Genomic DNA, 20,336 nt, shown 5'->3' with positions numbered 1-20,336 from the left:
TATTTGCTTATCTTTAGTAATCAAATAATCATAAACTAAAAATACAGTCCTAGGTAATCAAATAATCATGAAATATTTGGCTTAATAATCAAATAATCATTAAAAAAACGGCCAAGTAATCACATAATCAAAAACCCCATGAGGGCCCTCATGATAATACTATCAATCCAGCAATTGTCATTTAGGGACAACATAAAAAAATCAATGAAGGATAAAACAAGAATGTGTCCTCAGTACACGAATGCCCCACTCGCACTTTCATTTTCTATGTTCAGTGGACCGTGACATTGGGATAAAAACTCTAATTTGGCATTAAAATTAGAATGATCATATCATAGGGAACATGTGTACTAAGTTTGAAGTTGATTGGACTTCAACTTCATCAAAAACTACCTTGACCAAAAACTTTAACCTGAAGCGGGACAGACGGACGGACGGACGGACGAACGGACGCACAAACCAGAAAACATAATGCCCCTTACTATCGTAGGTGGGGCATAAAAACTTAATTCAAATAGTTTTGGGGTGGGGGGTCAAATTGCTGCAAGTTTTGTTTAAATTGACATCGATTTTACATTTATCCTTATTGGTCAATCAATTTTTTCCAAATTAAGTTGAGAGGGGGGTAGGGGAGTGAAAAAACTATATGAATTAAGTTTTTTATCCTTCATTGAACTTTTGATGTCATCCCTTAATATGTATGCATAAACATAAATAATTCATCCTTTAAAAAAAATAATAACCATGTAAACATTGAGTTTCAAAAAAAAAAATGTAAGATATACAGTGATATAATATACATCATTGTATATGTCTAAATAAAAAATGAGAGCAAATAAATATATAAAAAAAATTAAATACTGTTTTCTATAATTTAAGTAGTTCCTTATAATCATTATACTATGAGTTGCATCACTGGTAATTTAATTGATTTGTCCGGCAAATAATACATATATGTCACATGTATATCAAAGTGGTACACATGACAACACACTTCAGGGAGATAACTCCATAAAAATCAGCTGAAAGTTATAATCACATTCTTATGTTCAGGTAATGTTAAAGCTTCTCCATCATCAAAATAAGTGTTTTTCAAACTGCTTAATATACAATGAAAATTTTCCAATAAAGTGAGTGGTACAAGTTTTCTAAAAAAATTTATAATTTTGTCAAAGGGTCAAAGTAAATATACTGTCATGACTGTCAAAATTAAACAAGCAAAGTAATTTTAGTCAAGGTGTTTGGTACCACACTATTAATTATCATAAGTTTGTCATGAGCCTTTCAATCATCTGATCATATATGGTCAAAAGAATTAAAGACTTCAAAACTTTGATACATATACCGGTAAAAAAGTATGATTGTCATCAGAACTCTCAAGTTGAACATGCTCCAGTGGTGGATCCAGAAAATTTCATAAGTGTGGGCCAACTGACTACCTAAGAGGGGCCTGCTCTAGTCAAAATTCAGTGATTCCATATATCATCAACCAAAATTTTTGCAGAAAAACAGAGGCCTAAAAAAAGATACTTTACAATGCAAAATTAAAAAATTTTAAGAACAGGTTTTTGAAAATGCTTTTACAACCTCCAAATACTATGTTCATAAGTAAAAAAGACTCATTTGGCTTTGGCCATGTTGGCACGGACTATTTGATTGTCATGGAGGGTGGTGTGTTTAACGTTATACAGCTATTTGTCACCGATCGATGAACATTGAACAGCTGTTATTCTAAATCATTTAAGGGGGTAGACCTTGGTTCAGGGAGATAACTCTTAAAATCAGTTATGCATTTTTAAAAGACAAGTTTTGTCAATGAATTTTAAGCATTTACCTGAAACAGATTGGAAATAATCTATGTATACAAGAAGCTTAGAACATATTTATGAAAATGGCTGACACAAACGTACTGATGATTTTAAGAGTTATTTCCCTTAACAGAGGTCTACCTCCTTAACATGATTGATGAACATTGAACAGCTGTTATTCTAAATCATTTAACATTAATTTAACCAATCTTTAACATTATACAGTCATTTTTCCATTCAATTCATTTAAGACTGTGCCATTTGTTAATACAATAGGAGGTAAAGAAGGCAAAGTATCAAAGTCTGGCAACCATTTTACAACAAGAGGCCCAGTTGGCTGTAATCCTGCATGTCCGTAACGGTTTAACCCTGGTTCCTGCCAGTTGTGACTGAAACCTTGGTGTTTTGGCTGTATATTTGGATACAGTACGTACTTATGAAATTTCCAATTAAAGTAAATGTACCACATGGTCCACATATTTCCAGCGTTTCCCAGTCTTCTATTTTCTGAATACCATACAGTTGCTAGATTGTTGGGAACCAGTGGATGAAAACTTTTATCTAATGAAGTCTTTTCCCACCAAGTTATAAATTCTTTCCACTGGCTAAGTTTCGGTGAAAAACCCCAACTGCCTGGCATCGAATACAAATAAGTTAAATGCTTTTTTGACACATTTACATTTTCAAGTGCGCTTGGTCCAGAATAAATTGTACCTACTCCTTGAAGTGTAAATCCGCCGATTCTATCATCATTTTCGTAAGTTGTATGTACCGATTTTAACCACCGATAAAAAACTGGAGATACTGTTAAATCATCTTCAAGAATGACACAAATTTCCTGGGGGTTATCCGATAATTTCCAAGTTCTCAACCATTGGTTCGTTATCCCAGCTTGTTGGCCACGAACATACACATTTTTCTCTCCATGTACAAACTGTAAATTATTCGCAACCTGAACTGTCTCATTGTGAACTTCACCATTTATAGAGCGATCAACCCAGACATCTAAAACTACTCTTTCTCCTTCATAATCTGCCATCAGTAAGGATTCAAATAAACGTTTTAATGATTTTGACCTATTGTAAGTCAGAACAATAATTCTTAACTGTGGCGCAGAGTCAAAAAGTACTGGAAAGTTTTTAACCTGAAATTTAAATACAAAATTAATTACTGTGTTATGCTTTATAAATATTTTGATATGAACGTCACTGATGAGTCTTATGTAGAAGAAACGCGCGTCTGGCATACTAAATTATAATCCTGGTACCTTTGATAACTATTATGACTAGAAATTTTATTTAAAAGAAAAGCTTTTTTTTCCAAATTATGTTTCTCAAAACATTTTACCCTTTAACCAGATGCTCCGCAGGGCACAGCTTTATACGACTGCAGAGGTTGAACCCTGAACGGTTGGGGCAAGTATGGACACAACATTCAAGCTGGAGGTTCAGCTCTAAATTTGGATTGTGATTAAAAAGTTGACACAGTATAGGTTTCTGACACAGAATGAATGTGGTCTAATAAACTTAAATTTTGTTTTTGCCTTTGAGCAATTCATTATGCTGTTGAATATTAATCCTCAAAAAAATGTTTGAAGAAATTTTCATTTTATTTATGAAATTTGAAATGAGAAAAATTGAAACCCCCCCCCCCCCCCCCCCACACCAATTTTTTTTTCACATCCCCTTTCCCTTATTCCAAAACTGATCTCAATTCAAATTTCTAATGGAATTTGCAACAATAACAACTCATTTAAATACATCATAAAATATTGAAATGTAAAAAAGTGCTTGTTATCACTGAATGGTAAATATTGTTTTAATTTATCAGTTGGTAGTAAAAGTGAATATACATTGTATATTGTATAAAACAATGATTTTAGTTGATTCAACTGCTGTTCTGGACAAAGAAAGATAACTCCAATTGAAAATTTCTTGCTTTTGTGCAATACGTATTGTGCAATTAGATATTTCTTGCTATTGCACAATACTGTGCAATTGAAGATTTCTTGCTATTGCACAATACTGTGCAATTGAACATTTCTTTCTATTGCACTGTGCAACTGAAGATTTCTTGCTATTGCTGAATACTGTGCAATTGAAAATTTCTTGCTATTGCACAATACTTAAAATAATAATTTTGGACCCGATTTGGACAAACTTGAAACTGGTACATTTTTAGATGCAGCATGTCAAAGAACCCCAAGGATTCAATTTTTGTTAAAATCAAACTAAGTTTAATTTTGGACCCTTTGGACCTTAATGTAGACCAATTTGACAAATTTAATTTTCAAAAATTAAGAATCTACATACACAGTTAGATTCGGCATATCAAAGAACCCCACCCAATTGAATTTTGATGAAATCAAACACAGTTTAATTATGGACCCTTTGGGCCCCTTATTCCTAAAATGTTGGGACCAAAACTCCTTAAATCAATCCAAACCTTCCTTTTATGGTCATAAACCTTGTGTTTAAATTTCATAGATTTCTATTTACTTATACTAAAGTTATGGTGTGAAAACCAAGAAAAATGCTTATTTGGGCCCTTTTTTGGCCCTTAATTCCTAAACTGTTTGGATCTCAACTCCCAAAATCAATCCCAACCTTCCTTTTGTATTCATAAACCTTGTTTCAATTTCATTGATTTCTATTTACTTATACTAAAGTTATTGTGCGAAAACCAAAAAAAATGCTTATTTGGGCCCTTTTTTGGCCCCTAATTCCTAAACAGTTGGAACAAAAACTCCCAAAATCAATCCCAACCTTCCTTTTGTGGTCATTAACCTTGTGTCAAAATTTCATAGTTTTCTATTTACTTAAACTAAAGTTATAATGCGAAAACAAAGAAAATGCTTATTTGGGCCCTTTTTGGCCCCTAATTCCTAAATTGTTGGGACCAAAACTTCCAAATTCAATCCCAACCTTCATTTTGTGGTCATAAACCTTGTGTTTAAATTTCATAGATTTCTATTTACTTAAACTAAAGTTATAGTGCGAAGACCAAAAGTATTCGGACGACGACACCAACACCAACGCCAATGTTATACCAATATACGACCAAAAAACTTTTAATTTTTGCGGTCGTATAAAAAGGGTTACAACTCAAGAACTGTAAATGTGGCGCACCCAAAATTTGAACTTTTTTGCGGTTGTATAAAAACTAAACAGGATATTAAATTTGCTTACTTGACATGCTTGAGGCTAGTCCAAATAATTACGACGTCTGGCAAGGCTATCTTAATTTTTTTTCTGGGACGCCCAGGAAGGCATCCAAGAAAAAAATTAAAATAGCCTTGCCCAGAGACATATATATGTATATGTCTCTGCCTTGCCAGATGTCATAATTATTTGGACTAGCTTGAGGCTATTAATATATAAATCATGATTTAATTGTAAAAATGTGAATTTAAAGCCAGTGATATTGTTAGCCTTAAATTATCCCTGATATTCGGCTTTTTCCCCTAGAGAAAATTCCCAATTACAAATAAAATGGCTTAAAATTCCTCCCAATAAGTTGTACATTTTCCCAAACAGTAATGGCATCGGTAGTAATGATACGTAAATTTTGTATTCATGTTATTATCTTTGATATAATGAAAGCGTTTTTGAGATCAGGTATTCTGATTCGAATCATCAAGGTGTATATAACACACATGGTTTTCAATGTATTAAATACCGTCATTGTATCCGTTTCTTTCCCCTCCCACAAATGTTCCTTTCCGGTTAAATGTGTCTGAAAATTTCACAATTTCACCCAAAAACGATGCATTTTTCCAAAAAAAAAGGGTAGAGGTACATGTAGTTTTGAAAAAAAGACAACAATATCACTGAAAGCTTAATAATTAGGGATTCCAACTGAAAATTGTTTGTTCATGGATATTGGATTTTTTGGTTTGCCTTTGACTTATATGCAAGCATACATATATATAATAGAAAAATTTCCTTTTTTTAAGGAGGTTAATGATTTTACTTAAATATTTAAGTTTTCTGAGTATTCTTTCTTAGACTCTCAATTTTACTATACATACATGACATATATATTTTCACTAACATATAAAATGTATATATGAACAAATTCTTTATTATAAACGAGGAAACAGTTTGCCCCTCCCCCTTTTTTATTGTAATAAGTATCATACCTCATCAATGTGTGGATCAGGATCACGACCAGGAGTGTTATGTACCAGATGTAACATATACCAACATAAAAACATGCCAAAGAATATAGACGATGGTAACCATGATGATTTCAATTTTCTGATCAGACCCATTCTGAAATTATAAGTAGACATGATTTTTGATGCACAAATAATGTTAAACATATAAATAAAAAGAAAAAAAACAGAGTTTCAATGTCCACTCCCTGCCACTATATCACAGTGCATATAGCTGACAAATATAAACCTGCAACCAAATTAAAAAAAATCCTTGTATTGCAGTTCAATATGAATGACATATAATTAAATAGTGAATGCACTGGACCTCATCATCATGCTAATTACATATAACATTTTAAAGGGGGATAACTCAACAGTCTTCACGCTGAATGGTAGCCCAGGCCTGTAAAATTGCTCTCGGGCCTGTAAAAATCATATCTACAGGCCAACAGACTCTAAATTAAACTAAAATTTTTCAAACATTGAGCTCCAGGCCTGTGGATTTAGCAGTTCATCGTGAAGACTGACTCAAGAATTGTAAAAGTGACACTACTCAAATACAACTTCATATACATACTATGTGTTCTGTCAGACTGTGGTAATAAACATTGTGTATAAGTTTCAAACCATTTGGTTGCGGCAAACTAAAGTTAGACAACTCAAAATCCATGACATATTTACACCAGTGGGCAAGTTCAAGACGAGATTTAAAACTTTAAACTGCAAATGGGCTTTGCTCATTGTTGAAGGCCATGTGGTGACCTAAAGTTATTAATCATAATGTCTGTTTCATTTTGGTCTTTTGTGGATAGTTGTCTCATTGGCAGTCATACCACATCTTCTTTTTTATAAAGTATATTTGTTGTAAAACTAGGTCCAATTGCCTAAACTTTTCATTTTCATTGTTAAAACTTTGGTTTGTTACTATATTTTAAATGCATTTTTAACTTGTTTAAAACTGCATCTGAATATATTAAAATGGGTTCATGTAGCTCTATATATTCCATCTATAGGCTATACAGATGGTTGTGCTAAAAATGATCTAGTCAGAATAATAAAATTGCAAAAAAGGGCTGCAAGACTTATTTTAGATGCTGAACCACTTTCATCATCAGCTCCACTGTTTAAACAGCTTGGATGGATGACAGTAGAGAACAGAATCTCATACCACAAATCGGTTTTGATGCATAAATGCCTTAAGAATGATGCCCCTGTATATCTCACTGAAAAGTTTAAAGAAATGCCAGAAATAAACCAATATTGTTTGAGAAATGCCTCTTGCAAAAATTTACAAGTTCCAAAAGCCAAAACAGAGCTTTATAAGAAATCTTTTATATATTCAGGATCTATTTTATGGAATAACTTACCAATATCCCTGAAAAAATCAACCTCAAGTACAAGTTCATTCAAAAAAGATTTAAAAAAATTACTTGATGGAACATTAAGAAGCTGTGTGTTTTTTTTATATGAATAATAATTTTCACACACTTACTCAAACTTATGATATTGTTGATGCCAATACTTATACATGTCATATATGAATTTGTAACTTTTACCTGTTTTGAAAATTGTATATTTCATAACAATTTTTTATTTCATTATTCATGTATGTGTGTCTGTTTGATATTTTGTAATTCTTTGTTATATTTCATTGTATTTTATGAGGGCCTCAGGGAAGATTAGCTTTACAGCTAACTGTGTAACCCTCTTTAAATAAAGAATTATTATTATTATTATCATTATTATACATGTATATAGATTTCAAGAGATACAATTTCCTTTTCTTTTCTTTTTTAAATAGAACCAAAAATGGATAGGATGATTATGGGGTTATTAATCGATTTAATGATCGTTGTCCCATGGGTTTTCATGCTATAATTGTGATGTCACAATTATCATTAACAAAGCATGCATATCATACATGTAGTACAAACTCATACAATGTCGGAAAACATGATCTTACCATATAAGTTAATATTTTTTAACATGTTTTTAGACTTAGAAAATAACACAGTTGTCAAAAATAAGTTTAAAATGTGTTTATTCTTTTTCAATTAGATTGAAGTTGTAAATTACATTCCCTCAAAAATAGTCTATTATGCCATATAATCGATAAAAAAAGGTATTTGATTTTTTTTATAATAATACTGTCAGTCAGCTGGGATACTACTTACATACAAGTAATTTTTATTTTCTTGAAGAAGTAAATAATACATGTAATATATACTTCTATATATATATAAGTAAATTTTGTTATGTTTATTATTATTTTAATAATGTTTGAATAATGTCCCCTTACTTTTCTTAAAAAATGTACTTGTATTTAAGTAAAATGTTTTTACCATCCCTAAATTTATCTAGCTTTGAGATGTAGAAATGTGCCTTTAATGATTTTTCTCTGGTTAGTTCATAATTTTTTATTAGAGTTGAATGTTTCTTTGCATTGATTCAACAAAAAAAATAATTGTGCAAATATCTTATGTAATTGTTCAAGGGCTTCAAAAATTGTACTGTAACAGTTTATATTGTACAGAGACATTTGTTTCTTTTAATTGGATAATTGGATTATTTGATTAGCTAAATCAAGGACGTATCATAGTTATTACATCCTTGGCCTTGGCTAAGTATATTTATAGTGATAAAGTTATAAAATGGATGAAACGACCAAAGATTGAATCAACCAAGGCGGAACAGAATCCATGGCCAAAACCTTTTTTGTTTCTGTAACCCTACTAGTCCTTATTATATATTTTTTATTTGTGCGGACTGTCGTCAAATTCAATGGATGTATGTATGTACCAGTTGGTAAAGGTGGTAAATTCCTCTAGTTACAGTTATCATTAGTCCAAATAATTATGACGTCTGGCAAGGCTATTTTAATTTGTTTCTGGGACGCCTTCCTACGTAGGAACACAATTATTTGGACTACAGTACAGATTTCGCGAAAGGCTTCCCTCTCCAAACACCAAGTTTTTTCTTGGTGTGACACCAGGAAACTCTGACATCCCTCCCTAAATTCTCCGAGAAATTTGTGAGTATATTCCCTCTGACTTCTGTGTAAAATTGCTACGTTTTGTTTATTGTATTAGCGACATCTCTCCCAGTCCGGTGTCACACCAGGTAATTATTTGCCCTAATCCTGCTGATCTATGCCGGCACGCAACAGTCAAGGAATGTGAGATTACTTATGCAATTAAACAATTGTATTTCCTGTCTATTGGTTATCAGCAAGGGTCCGGAAACGGTCATATATGCCAGACATGACCGATTTGGAAACTCAAAAGTCCTAAATGATTCATTGGGATTTAATTAGGTCAAATTTTATTTTTCAACAGAAATAATTCATGTAATTTTGGTCATTTCTTTAAGATCCAGTTTCAAAATCGCCATTTTGAACACATTTTTGTTTTGTTATCGATATAATGCAATTAAACTCTCACTTCAGTAAAGTGTTATAATCCTGGCATGGGGGCCCTCCTTATAACTATATTAATGCCTCAGGGAGCTATTGGCTATAATGATCACTTATCTCTTTACCTGTGTTTTTAATTCACACCTGGCTATTAATCACAAGCTCCGAACTAATATTATAAAGAAATTAAAATTCCATACCAACTGTCTTCATAATTTAATCACTTTTCAGCTATTCAGAATTGTTCTCCGGTTTGAATTTCGACTTCAGAATCAAAAGAAACGTAGGCGATGACTGAGAAAATTATCATTTTGAGTCATTAAAATCATTTCATTTTTAAACTGTTGCCTTCCCTTAAATGCTCTTGATCGATATTAGGAAAATGGAAGGATAAATCGTGAAGTAAATGCTATAGATGCTATGATGCTACAAGTATGAGCATACTCATGCAGTAATGAGATTTTGACAATTTTTTTTTGAAAAGGGCACCAACATTTAAATGAAAATGACAAAAATTAGGTGAAAAAATTTCCGGATCCTTGACTAATCAGGTTATATTTCTGATTCCCTTCTGGTGTACTGAAATTTTTAAGCCCCCCGAGTGGGTATCAGGTTCATTCACGCCCAATACACTTTCGCACCTCACACGTTCCGCCGGTTCGCACCCAAGGTCTGTTCGCACCCAAGGTCTGTTCGCACTCTACTCGTTCGCGCCCAATTTCAATTCAAATTCCAGTTGAATAATTAGGGGGGGGGGGGGGGGGGGGGCGAGACCATTTTCGGGACGCTGGGATTGACCGATTTTAGCAACGGGAAATTGGGATTGCCTTTTTTAAAGATCGGGAATTCAGGATAGAAAAACGTCGGGATACGGGAAACCCACGTTTTTAGCCATGGGAAATCGGGATTTTTATGTTGAAATATAACGAGATTGACATAAAACTGTACCTTGGACAGATAAAAGTGCCATTTTCATAATACTTCAATCAGAATCGCATCTAGAAACACTGAGTAGATCCAGATCTTATTGTTATTTTCTGCTCGTTTTTTTAAAGTAACCGTAGCCAGTGCCATATTTAATATCCACTGTACGTGAATGAAATGCTAACCAAAATTCATGATAAATGTCTAATCTCCTTGGTATTAGTGTCGTTCTGATTTAGAGGATCAGTATACCCAAAGAGGGTGGTAAAGGTTTTTTTTCGTGCAACGTGTTTTGCCATTTTTAATTTCAACCTTCCGTAAAAAGAGTTCATGCTTCACTGTGAAATTGGTAAAAACGGCAACGTGCAAGCAATTTTTTTTATTTTTCATTCATCGTGAAATTTGAATTTTATTTCGTGTTTGTCCGTGAACATAACGCCTCTTTACAACCCTTCCCAAAAGTTAGACATGATTTGGATATTTTCAATCAGAGTAAGATTATGTAAGACCTAAAAGAAAACACATGTGTTTCCGTTACCCTTAAATATATCTACCCCAATTTTAAGTACCTATAATCTAACTCTACAACTAAAGTTTTTTGGATGTTATGTGGACAAGCACTTATAAAGTCAGAATTTTTCTTCCATATGAACCAGTCAAAAACGTTTGAAAAAAAAATAATTTTGCTTTCCTACCTATCTAATTTTTTAGGAGGTGTTACCTGAAACACCTGTATTTTTTCTTGGCCTTACTACACAGATAATTTCACAGACACAGTCTTCTCTATAATCGAATATCATATAAAAATAATTATGACATTCTACAATTTTGAAGAAAACAAATACCCCAACTTGACGTGTTTAAAATGTCGTAACGTACTGAATATAGTGTTTAAAATGTACGTACTGAATATATTGTTCAAAATGCACAAATTCAGGAAAGCAAATATATAGTTAAGAACAACATTACTCAGAGGGTTTAATTTTCAAAGTTTACCAGGACAGCTTCCTTTAAAAGATGTGTCAGATGTGTCTTTTCGTTACCTAAAACAGTGGAGGACCTCAAGCTCTTTAATAAATAAATGGTGATTTCTTGTTTATCGGGATCAGGATTTTTACAAAATATGTCCGGGATTTCGGGATTTTCTGATATTAAAACCAGGAAATCGGGATGAGACCCCCTCTAGCCCCCCTCTCATAATTGGAAAATCATGATTGTTGTTATAAATTGCTTTGGTGTAAGTAAAACATTCAAGATTTTAAATGAAAAACACAAAAGATATTTGATTTTAACAGCTTGGTCCCTTTGATCTGAAACAATAAAATATAGCAATACACTATTATAACTAAATTTATTCAACACACAAAAAAAACGTAGTCAGAATCTCACTTTATTTTGAAACAAGTCCATGAAACAAAGTTATAGCAATACACTAACAAAACAAGATGTCAGAAGAGTAATTCAACACAAAATAAAACGTTGACAGAATCCCACTTTATTTAGAAAGGATTAATTTTTTTTTAACAATACACTATATATATATAGCTATCCAAAACATGATTAAGATTTATTCAACACAAAAAAAATGCTGTCTCACTTTATTTTGAGACAATGACAACAAATATAAGAATACACTTAAGCTTGCCAAAACTTGATTACAAAGCTATAGTTTTTGAACACAAAACCAATTAAAATTGGGCGCGAACATGTAGGGTACGAAAGTGAAAGGGGGCCAACATGAGTGGGTGCAAACATGAGTGGGTGCGAACGTGAATGGGTGCGAACCGACCCGGATTCCCCCGAGTGAGAATCGAATAAAGTTAATTTCAAAGTTATAAAAGGGAAAATAAATGATACTAATTATACACAACTGAACCGGCTACATGACAGGGATAACAAAACTAGGGAGAAAGAAACCATGGCAAAGGGACTCTACTGGCGAACGAACTCAGTGCGAGCGGAGACAGGGCGAACATGTAAGTAGGGCGAAATCACCCGATACCTGTCGTGTGTGCGAAAAGACCTTTATTTGTTTACATTATTATAATTGATTCATGACTAGAACATAAAATAAACAAAAGAACAATGAAAACGCTTATACCTTTTGATTTAATGTAGAAGTAGCTTCATTGATCTTCCTCTGGTTGGTTTGGTTCGGACAGGTATGTGATGCTCCTTTCGTTGTCAATGAAGCGTGGTTGAACTGGTTTCTAAATCATACTGGTCAACAAAGGTACCAGTTAATTATTTTAACATTGATTATATTAATTACAATCAGCTCATTGTTACAATAAAATGGAACTTACAAGTAACATTTTTGTGGAAAATCTAACACATCAATTACTTTTTATAATTCAAGGCTCCTTTGATTTGAAAGGCCTATACACTTTTTGTTAAGAACAAAATCCGGAAAAACGGAAAAATCCGATTTGTTTCCGTTATTAGTCATTTCTGACTGAGTCGCCTCCCTTCATCAATAAATTGACACAACGCAAACTGGTTCTACTTCATTGTTGTAAGTGTAAATCAAGCTGCGATGCCTTCCAGCTTTTTTCAAAATATAACACACCCTAATTTTAACCGTCATTTTAACCACCTTATATTTCTAAAGTATTGAGACAGACAAATTGAGTGTTTTATCATTCACAGTTTTTCACACTGTGCAGGTCAAGGATATTATTTGTAAAGTTTGTAATTATAAACATGTACATGATGATGATGATGAAGATGACAATGGTCTGCCCGCAGTAACAAACCCCGCGTCCTTCCTTGAAATTTGAATCAAGGTAAATTTATAGAGATGACCTTCTGTTGAAAAAATACCCGATGAATGATTTTTTCAGTGGTTTATGTTAGCTGAAATATATGTGTTTGTAATAAGCCTAGGTGACTATGGCTAAGATGATAGACTAGTGCATCATGTTCAATGATATTCATGTAATAACAGTAGCCCATCCAGAATTATTTAAACTGTTACAACTTACATGAACACCAGTGTACAGGTTAAACTTAATAATATACATTTTCCGTTTTTACAGGAAAATAATGTTATTTCGACTTAGATTTTATGCTTAAAAAATTTCCAATTTGATGTTCAAGGGACCCATTTGAAAACACCTGGAATCATCCCTGTAATAATGGCTTTACAGTGGGTCTCATTGGGGTCTAAGCGTGACACGGGATTGCCGATTTTTTGTAAGCGTGACACGTGACAGTCAAATTATTGTGGCGTGAAAATGGGAAATGAGGTCTTGCGGGACCCGGGATATGACAAAAAAATGAGAATTGCTTACGTACTAGTGTAAGCGAGATACAGGAATCTGACAAAACAGTAAGCGGGATCCGGGATCGGAACCCCCCAATGAGACCCCCTTTACATAACGAACCGTACTTTCTTAACAGATTTTTGCCAGCAGTGGGAGTATTTTTCCTGTAAAGTTCAAGATTGTATCTTTCAGATTATGTAATAAACTAGTAAGTAAATTGTTCGCAATAAAAATTTCACTGTTCTGGGGTGTTGAAATTAGTGGGGGTTATTAAAATAATGATACTTAAAGAAGTGGTTTTTGGGAATAAAAAAATTCATATTGACCTTCAATCATTTGCATAAATCAGCGACCATATTAAAGTTTGCATTGTGCTTTGCTTCTTCTCTTTCATGTCTTTGTCTTTCATGTCTTTGTCTTTCATGTCTCTGTCTTTCATGTCTCTGTTTTTCATGTCTCTGTTTTTTCATGTCTCTGTCTTTCATGTCTTTGTCTTTCATGTCTTTGTCTTTCATGTCTCTGTCTTTCATGTCTCTGTCTTTCATGTCTCTGTCTTTCATGTCTTTGTCTTTCATGTCTTTGTCTTTCTCTGTCTTTAATGTCTTTGTCTTTCATGTCTTTGTCTTTCATGTCTTTGTCTTTCTCTGTCTTTAATGTCTTTGTCTTTCATGTCTTTGTCTTTGTCTTTCATATCTTTGTCTTTCATGTCTCTGTCTTTCATGTCTCTGACTTTCATGTCTTTGTCTTTCATGTCTCTGTCTTTCATGTCTCTGTCTTTCATGTCTCTGTCTTTCATGTCTTTCTCTTTTGTCTTTCATGTCTTTGTCTTTCATGTCTCTGTCTTTCATGTCTCTGTCTTTCATGTCTGTCTTTCATGTCTCTGTCTTTCATGTCTCTGTCTTTCATGTCTCTGTCTTTCATGTCTTTGTCTTTCATGTCTCTGTCTTTTGTCTTTCATGTCTTTGTCTTTTATGTCTTTGTTTTTTATCTTTCATGTCTTTGTCTTTCATGTCTTTGTCTTTCATGTCTTTGTCTTTCATGTTTCTGTCTTTCATGTCTCTGTCTTTCATGTCTCTGTCTTTTGTCTTTCATGTCTTTGTTTTTCATGTCTTTGTCTTTCATGTCTCTGTCTTTCATGTCTTTGTCTTTCATCTCTCTGTCTTTCATGTCTCTGTCTTTCATGTCTCTGTCTTTCATGTCTGTCTTTCATGTCTGTCTTTCATGTCTTTGTCTTTCATGTCTTTGTCTTTCATGTCTCTGTCTTTCATGTCTCTGTCTTTCATGTCTCTGTCTTTCATGTCTTTGTCTTTCATGTCTTTGTCTTTCATGTCTCTGTCTTTCATGTCTCTGTCTTTCATGTCTTTGTCTTTCATGTATTTGTCTTTCATGTCTTTGTCTTTCATGTCTCTGTCTTTCATGTCTCTGTCTTTCATGTCTCTGTCTTTCATGTCTTTGTCTTTCATGTCTTTGTCTTTCATGTCTTTGTCTTTCATGTCTTTAGAGCATGTAAAGTGAACCCTTAAGATTAAGACTTTTTATGGAAAAAATACAAAATTGATGTAGTAGTCTGGAGTGTACCCTACTTAAAATATAAATGCATTTCCATAGATCTTGGATAAAGAATAACACTCTTGTTTTCTTTATTTTTTGTAGATACCATTTTGTATTGCAGTACATGAGTGAATGAGGTGGTGTTAGGTCCTGGTCAGCAGAATCTGGTGATGATAAATGACATTATGGTAAGTACAGATGCAATATGAATTATGAAGGGTTGCATTCACCAAAATCTTTTTCAATTATACAAGTTATAGTACTTAGTCCAAAGTTAAATATTCAGACATTTTTCTTATTGATCAAAGAAATGGAAGTTATCAACAACCTTGACAGGCTATACTGTCGGTAGATTTTTTATCAAAGCAATGTTTTGTAAAACTTACTAATCCAAATGAAATTTTAGTAGTGCCACCAGACTACATCCATTCCCAAGATTTGTCAGACATGCAGCAATGTCAAGAAATAAATATTTAGTTCAGTAAAATTTCATCAATTACTGGACCAAATGACCAATGTGATGTAGGAATTTTGTAATACCGTACTCATAATGTTAATCTAAAAAGACTGCTAAAACACTGATTGGACCAGTATTAATTGATCATATACTGGACCAAAGACCACTGAGGTCCAAGAAACCTCTGAGACGAGTGGCTAAGGATCACTGGGTGCAGATTATGGATGCAACAGAATATAGAATATATAATCATTACAAAGTTAAAAAGGCCAAATAAAGTACGAAGTTAAATTACCTTTAAATGATGCTAAGATTATGTTTAAATCTAAGTTTTGGCTGACTGCGTTCATTAATTTGGTCATTCTAATAGTGGTCTGGATAGTTCCGTAGGACACGTTTTGCACCATTTGCAAGTATGGTCTTGAGAACCTATGGTAGTCCGTCCGAAGGGATGATAAATGGGTAACCCATATATTAAGAGACATATATTAAAATATCTTGCAGGCAAAAGACATTCTTGTAGATTTTAGAAAAAGAGCAGGCTAATGCCGCTACATTAGGCAGCACTCACACCCTCAAAGTTGAAAGGGATTAATTTAAGTTGTAATAACTTGTTTCCCAATCCACTATAAAATGATAATGATAAGGGACGACATCAAAAGATCGATGTAGGATTAAAAACTTAAATCAAATGGTTTGGGGGAGGGGGGGTTAAAATTCTGCAAGTTTTGAATATCTAAAATCGATTTTTACATATATCCCTATTGGTAAATCAATTTTCCCCAAATTAAGTTAAGAGGGGGGTTAGGGGGGGGGTAGGGGTGGGGTCAGTGAAAAAACTATGTGAATTAAGTTTTTTATCCTACATTGAACTTTTGATGTCATCCCTAACTACATGTATGTTTATATTTTCTATAAAATGTAATTTCATGAATTTCCAAAAATGCATTAAGAATAAAGACAACTTATTCTAACTACCTCAACGATCACTTTATATTTGTAACAGGATGCTCTGAAACATTACAATTTGTTTATTAGAAATAATCTTAAGAATTGACTAGTTTATAATCTATGAGTGGGGATTATATCCTGGACAACTGAAATTTATGATTAATTTTAATAATAAATAAGAGGTTTCCAAGGTCTTCTCGGTTAACAGTTTAATGACCTATTAAAAAAAAATTGTTTCAGTCTTACATATATTGATTTATCCTCTCAAAAAGTTATAGATAAAAAATTTAAAAGTTAATAAGTATTTGGCTTTTTTTTGTTGTTATTTTTGTACGTTATTGTTCTCTCTAAAGTCTGCTCAGAAGTTTATTAGTGATCATGGTGACGTGTATAAAGGTTCAAAACATATTGGGTAATGAATAAAGATGAATAAGACAAGGGATTAAAACTTCCTACTGATCTAGACCCTGACATAATTCATGATATACTGTGGATTCATTTATTTTCGTGGGTACCAATTTTCGTGGTTTGAGGAAAACTTACATATTTGTGGATATTTAATTTCGTGGTTATGGCAAAGTCTACATTCATTCCTTTAGAAAATTTGTAATTCGTTGAACATTTGAATTCGTGGTTCTTCTGTCCCAATGAAATCCACGAAAATTGGTATCCAACGAATATTAATGAATCCACAGTATGTGTTGCACCTACAATTTGAGTAAACCGTTATAGGCCTTCAACACGGAGCCTTGGCTCACACTGAACATTGACCCCAAAATTTACTAGTGTAAAACCATTAAAACGGGAAAACCAAGAGTCTAATAAAATTAAAAAAAACAAGAAAAGAGAAACACTTATGGACACATCAACAAACAACAACTACTGAACATCAAATTCCTGATTTAGGACAGGTGCAAATAAATCCAGTAGGTTTGAATGTTTTAATACATTGTAGCTAGTAGTTGTTTATAACTTTGTTTGTTATTTTATTTTTGAGGAGAAGAAATGGACCGTCTGCTGCGTGTGTTGCTCTGTGGTTGTTTATAGCTTTGTTTGTTCATTTATTTTTGAGGAGAAGAAATGGACCGTCTGCTGCGTGTGTTGCTCTGTGGTTGTTTATAGATTTGTTTGTTCTTTTAATTTAGAGAAGAAATGGACCGTCTGCTGCGTGTGTTGCTCTGTGGTTGTTTATAGCTTTATTTGATCTTTTATTTTAGAGGAGAAGAAATGAACCGTCTGCTGTGTGTGTTGCATTGTGGTTGTTTATAGCTTTGTTTGTTCTTTTATTTTAGAGGAGAAGAAATGGACCGTCTACTGCATGTGTTGCTCTGTGTTTGTTTATAGCTTTGTTTGTTCTTTTATTTTAGAGGAGAAGAAATGGACCGTCTGCTGCGTGTGTTGCTCTGTGTTTGTTTATAGCTTTGTTTGTTCTTTTATTTTAGAGGAGAAGAAATGGACCGTCTGCTGCGTGTGTTGCTCTGTGGTTGTTTATAGCTTTGTTTGTTCTTTTATTTTAGAGGAGAAGAAATGGACCGTCTGCTGCGTGTGTTGCTCTGTGTTTGTTTATAGCTTTGTTTGTTCTTTTATTACAGAGGAGAAGAAATGGACCGTCTACTGCGTGTGTTGCATTGTGGTTGTTTATAGCTTTGTTTGTTCTTTTATTACAGAGGAGAAGAAATGGACCGTCTACTGCGTGTGTTGCATTGTGGTTGTTTATAGCTTTGTTTGTTCTTTTATTACAGAGGAGAAGAAATGGACCGTCTACTGCGTGTGTTGCATTGTGGTTGTTTATAGCTTTGTTTGTTCTACAGTTCGTAAACTATGATTGGAACATATTAAATTTCCATTTGTTCAGTGATGGAGAACCACATATGGAATTTGTAAGTTTATTATTATAGAATAATGTGTTTATCTTTACCCTTACCTTGCAGGGGCGGTTTATATTACGGCTTAACCCAAACTATAGTGTTAATTGGCTCCAATTGCTCTCCAATATTTTTGGAGGTCATCTTTATGACATTAATTTAAAAATGTATGCATGTAACCTAAATCTTCAATCTAACACCATTTATTGTCTTGTTTCTCAGTTTAAAGCTCAAATACGCACTTTGAAAATTGAAATCTGATAAAACTGGGATTTTCAAAAGGGTGGGCCTCCCTTCCATGTCTGTCACACAATTTCCAGAGGCCTAAAACTGCTAAAAAAATAGTTTTATCCCACGGGCTTAAAACTATATTGATCATGGTACTATTGAAATTCGCCTAGGAAACGACCACTTCCCTTTGCAGGTCCAGCTGAAGTCAGAAATTGTCGAAAATCTGAATTTTGGTCAAAATGACCTATTTTAAACTGCTTTACCCAGATTAGTTTCACAGCAACCAAAGAACTTTTGTGGTTAATGTGTTCACTGGGGTCCACTCTACATGCAAAATTGAAATTTTTTGCACATGATTGATCTATAATAATAAAAGATTTCAGTGGTATATTTTACTGTTTGTATTTTACAGAGGGGACCTGTCAAACCATTTACAGACAAATATAACATAGGACCGCCTCCAGTTGCGAAGAATTTGCCATATTCCACACTTAAACCTCGACCATGGGAGATGAAAGGAGATACAAGCAATGATTACATTCATCCACCAAGAGTAACAGAAGTTCATTTAAGAATAATGGTCATCACGTACAATAGGGCAGAGTCTATGCTTCGATTGTTGAAATCTTTGAACAATGTAGATTACCTAGATGACAGAGTTGTCCTTGAAATTTGGGTGGATAGGTCAAAGGATGGCGTTATAGATAAAAAGACTTTTGATACCGCACGAAATTTTTCCTTTGAAAAAGGTTTCAAAACAGTTCACCAACAGGATAAGCACGTTGGTATATATGGGCAGTGGATTGATACTTGGCAACCAACAGCTGATAGTAAAGAAATTGCTGTTATCTTTGAAGATGATATAACTGTGTCGCCATTTTTCTACCGTTATTTGAAAAAAGTCCACGCTCGTTACGACAATCGACCAGAAGTGAATGGTTATTCATTGCAAGGTATCAGCATTAAACATGGTGGAGCGGGTGGCAATCTCCACGCACCAGACAATCATGTAGTCTTCTTGTATCCCATTGTTGGTTCATGGGGATTTTCACCGAAGAAAGAGAATTGGATAGAATTTCAACGATGGTTTGCAGAAGCACGTAAAAATACAAGCTTTCAGCCTTATGTTCCTGGAATATTACCAACAGGGTGGTATAAAACTTTTTTAAAACAGGGGAAAACAGATAGTATGTGGACTATGTGGCACATTTTCTATGCATATAGTAAAAAAGAAAGGACACTTTATCCCAACTTCCCCAAAAATGCTGGCATGACGATAAATTGGAAGGAGAAAGGATTACATTTTGCAAAGACACTTAAAAATACAGATCCATTAGTGATGGAGTGGGATCCTCGATTAGACAATCTTCCCGAGGAACCTATACATTTAGATGCAAATGGAAAGATTGTAACATCATGAACATATTGAAAAGTGTACATGTATGAGGGTCTAGATACATGAAGTTTACAGAATAGAGAATAATGAGGGAAATAGAGAAAGAAGGGTCAAAATGTAAGAAACAAGGAAATAGGGGGGAAAAATAACGGGGTGCTGAAATATCTAGTTTTAGGGGGTTACGGAGGAATAAAAATGCCCCAAATGATGAACTTAATATGTTTCTGACATTGTCTGTTAACAAATTTTTACAAGTTTAATGGTCAATTAAATGTGTTTGAATTTTTCTCTAATTCTTAACCAATGTATACTGTTG

The 20,336-nt window shown here is 33.6% G+C and overlaps 3 protein-coding genes across 4 annotated transcripts; 1 reads left to right on the top strand and 2 right to left on the bottom strand.

The window, feature by feature from the left end:
• Nucleotides 1-208: 208 nt before the first annotated feature.
• LOC139494706 (uncharacterized) lies at nucleotides 209-12,711 on the bottom strand. The gene is made up of 3 exons (XM_071282887.1): nucleotides 12,405-12,711; nucleotides 5,950-6,082; nucleotides 209-2,952 (listed from the first exon to the last, which is right to left on the bottom strand). The coding sequence occupies exons 2-3, from the start codon at nucleotides 6,079-6,081 to the stop codon at nucleotides 2,026-2,028; spliced, it is 1,059 nt and encodes a 352-aa protein (XP_071138988.1). The 5' UTR covers nucleotide 6,082; nucleotides 12,405-12,711; the 3' UTR covers nucleotides 209-2,025.
• An 18-nt stretch (nucleotides 12,712-12,729) lies between these two features.
• LOC139494705 (uncharacterized) lies at nucleotides 12,730-20,097 on the top strand. 2 transcript variants are annotated; one of them, XM_071282885.1, is made up of 4 exons: nucleotides 12,730-12,818; nucleotides 15,223-15,308; nucleotides 18,271-18,408; nucleotides 19,037-20,097. In XM_071282885.1, the coding sequence occupies exons 2-4, from the start codon at nucleotides 15,291-15,293 to the stop codon at nucleotides 20,042-20,044; spliced, it is 1,164 nt and encodes a 387-aa protein (XP_071138986.1). In that variant the 5' UTR covers nucleotides 12,730-12,818; nucleotides 15,223-15,290; the 3' UTR covers nucleotides 20,045-20,097. The 2 variants fall into 2 exon arrangements, with proteins under 2 accessions (XP_071138986.1, XP_071138987.1); XM_071282886.1 differs by having other exon boundaries at nucleotides 12,776-12,818; nucleotides 15,242-15,308.
• Nucleotides 14,636-15,229, bottom strand: LOC139494084 (sex-determining region Y protein-like). Its single transcript, XM_071282257.1, has 3 exons — nucleotides 15,153-15,229; nucleotides 14,910-15,064; nucleotides 14,636-14,781 (listed from the first exon to the last, which is right to left on the bottom strand). Exons 1-3 carry the CDS (start codon nucleotides 15,227-15,229, stop codon nucleotides 14,636-14,638), a joined length of 378 nt encoding a protein of 125 aa, XP_071138358.1.
• Nucleotides 20,098-20,336: the final 239 nt, after the last annotated feature.

Source organism: Mytilus edulis, chromosome 11 (assembly GCF_963676685.1).
Source record: "Mytilus edulis chromosome 11, xbMytEdul2.2, whole genome shotgun sequence".
Lineage (NCBI taxonomy): Eukaryota > Metazoa > Mollusca > Bivalvia > Mytilida > Mytilidae > Mytilus > Mytilus edulis.
This window is presented reverse-complemented; position numbering and strand designations above follow the sequence as displayed.

Bases quoted from the DNA above. Each gene is read 5' to 3' on its own strand.
- LOC139494706 (XM_071282887.1), bottom strand. From the start codon at position 6,081: ATGGGTCTGATCAGAAAATTGAAATCATCATGGTTACCATCGTCTATA. The intron at 2,953-5,949 runs GTATGATACTTA...TTTAAATTTCAG, and splicing joins CTGATCCACACATTGATGAG to GTTAAAAACTTTCCAGTACT.
- LOC139494084 (XM_071282257.1), bottom strand. From the start codon at position 15,229: ATGGTATCTACAAAAAATAAAGAAAACAAGAGTGTTATTCTTTATCCA. The intron at 15,065-15,152 runs GTAGGGTACACT...CATGCTCTAAAG, and splicing joins GAAATGCATTTATATTTTAA to ACATGAAAGACAAAGACATG. The intron at 14,782-14,909 runs AAAGACAGAGAC...CATGAAAGACAG, and splicing joins ACATGAAAGACAGAGACATG to ACATGAAAGACAGACATGAA.
- LOC139494705 (XM_071282885.1), top strand. The intron at 18,409-19,036 runs GTAAGTTTATTA...TGTATTTTACAG, and splicing joins GAGAACCACATATGGAATTT to AGGGGACCTGTCAAACCATT.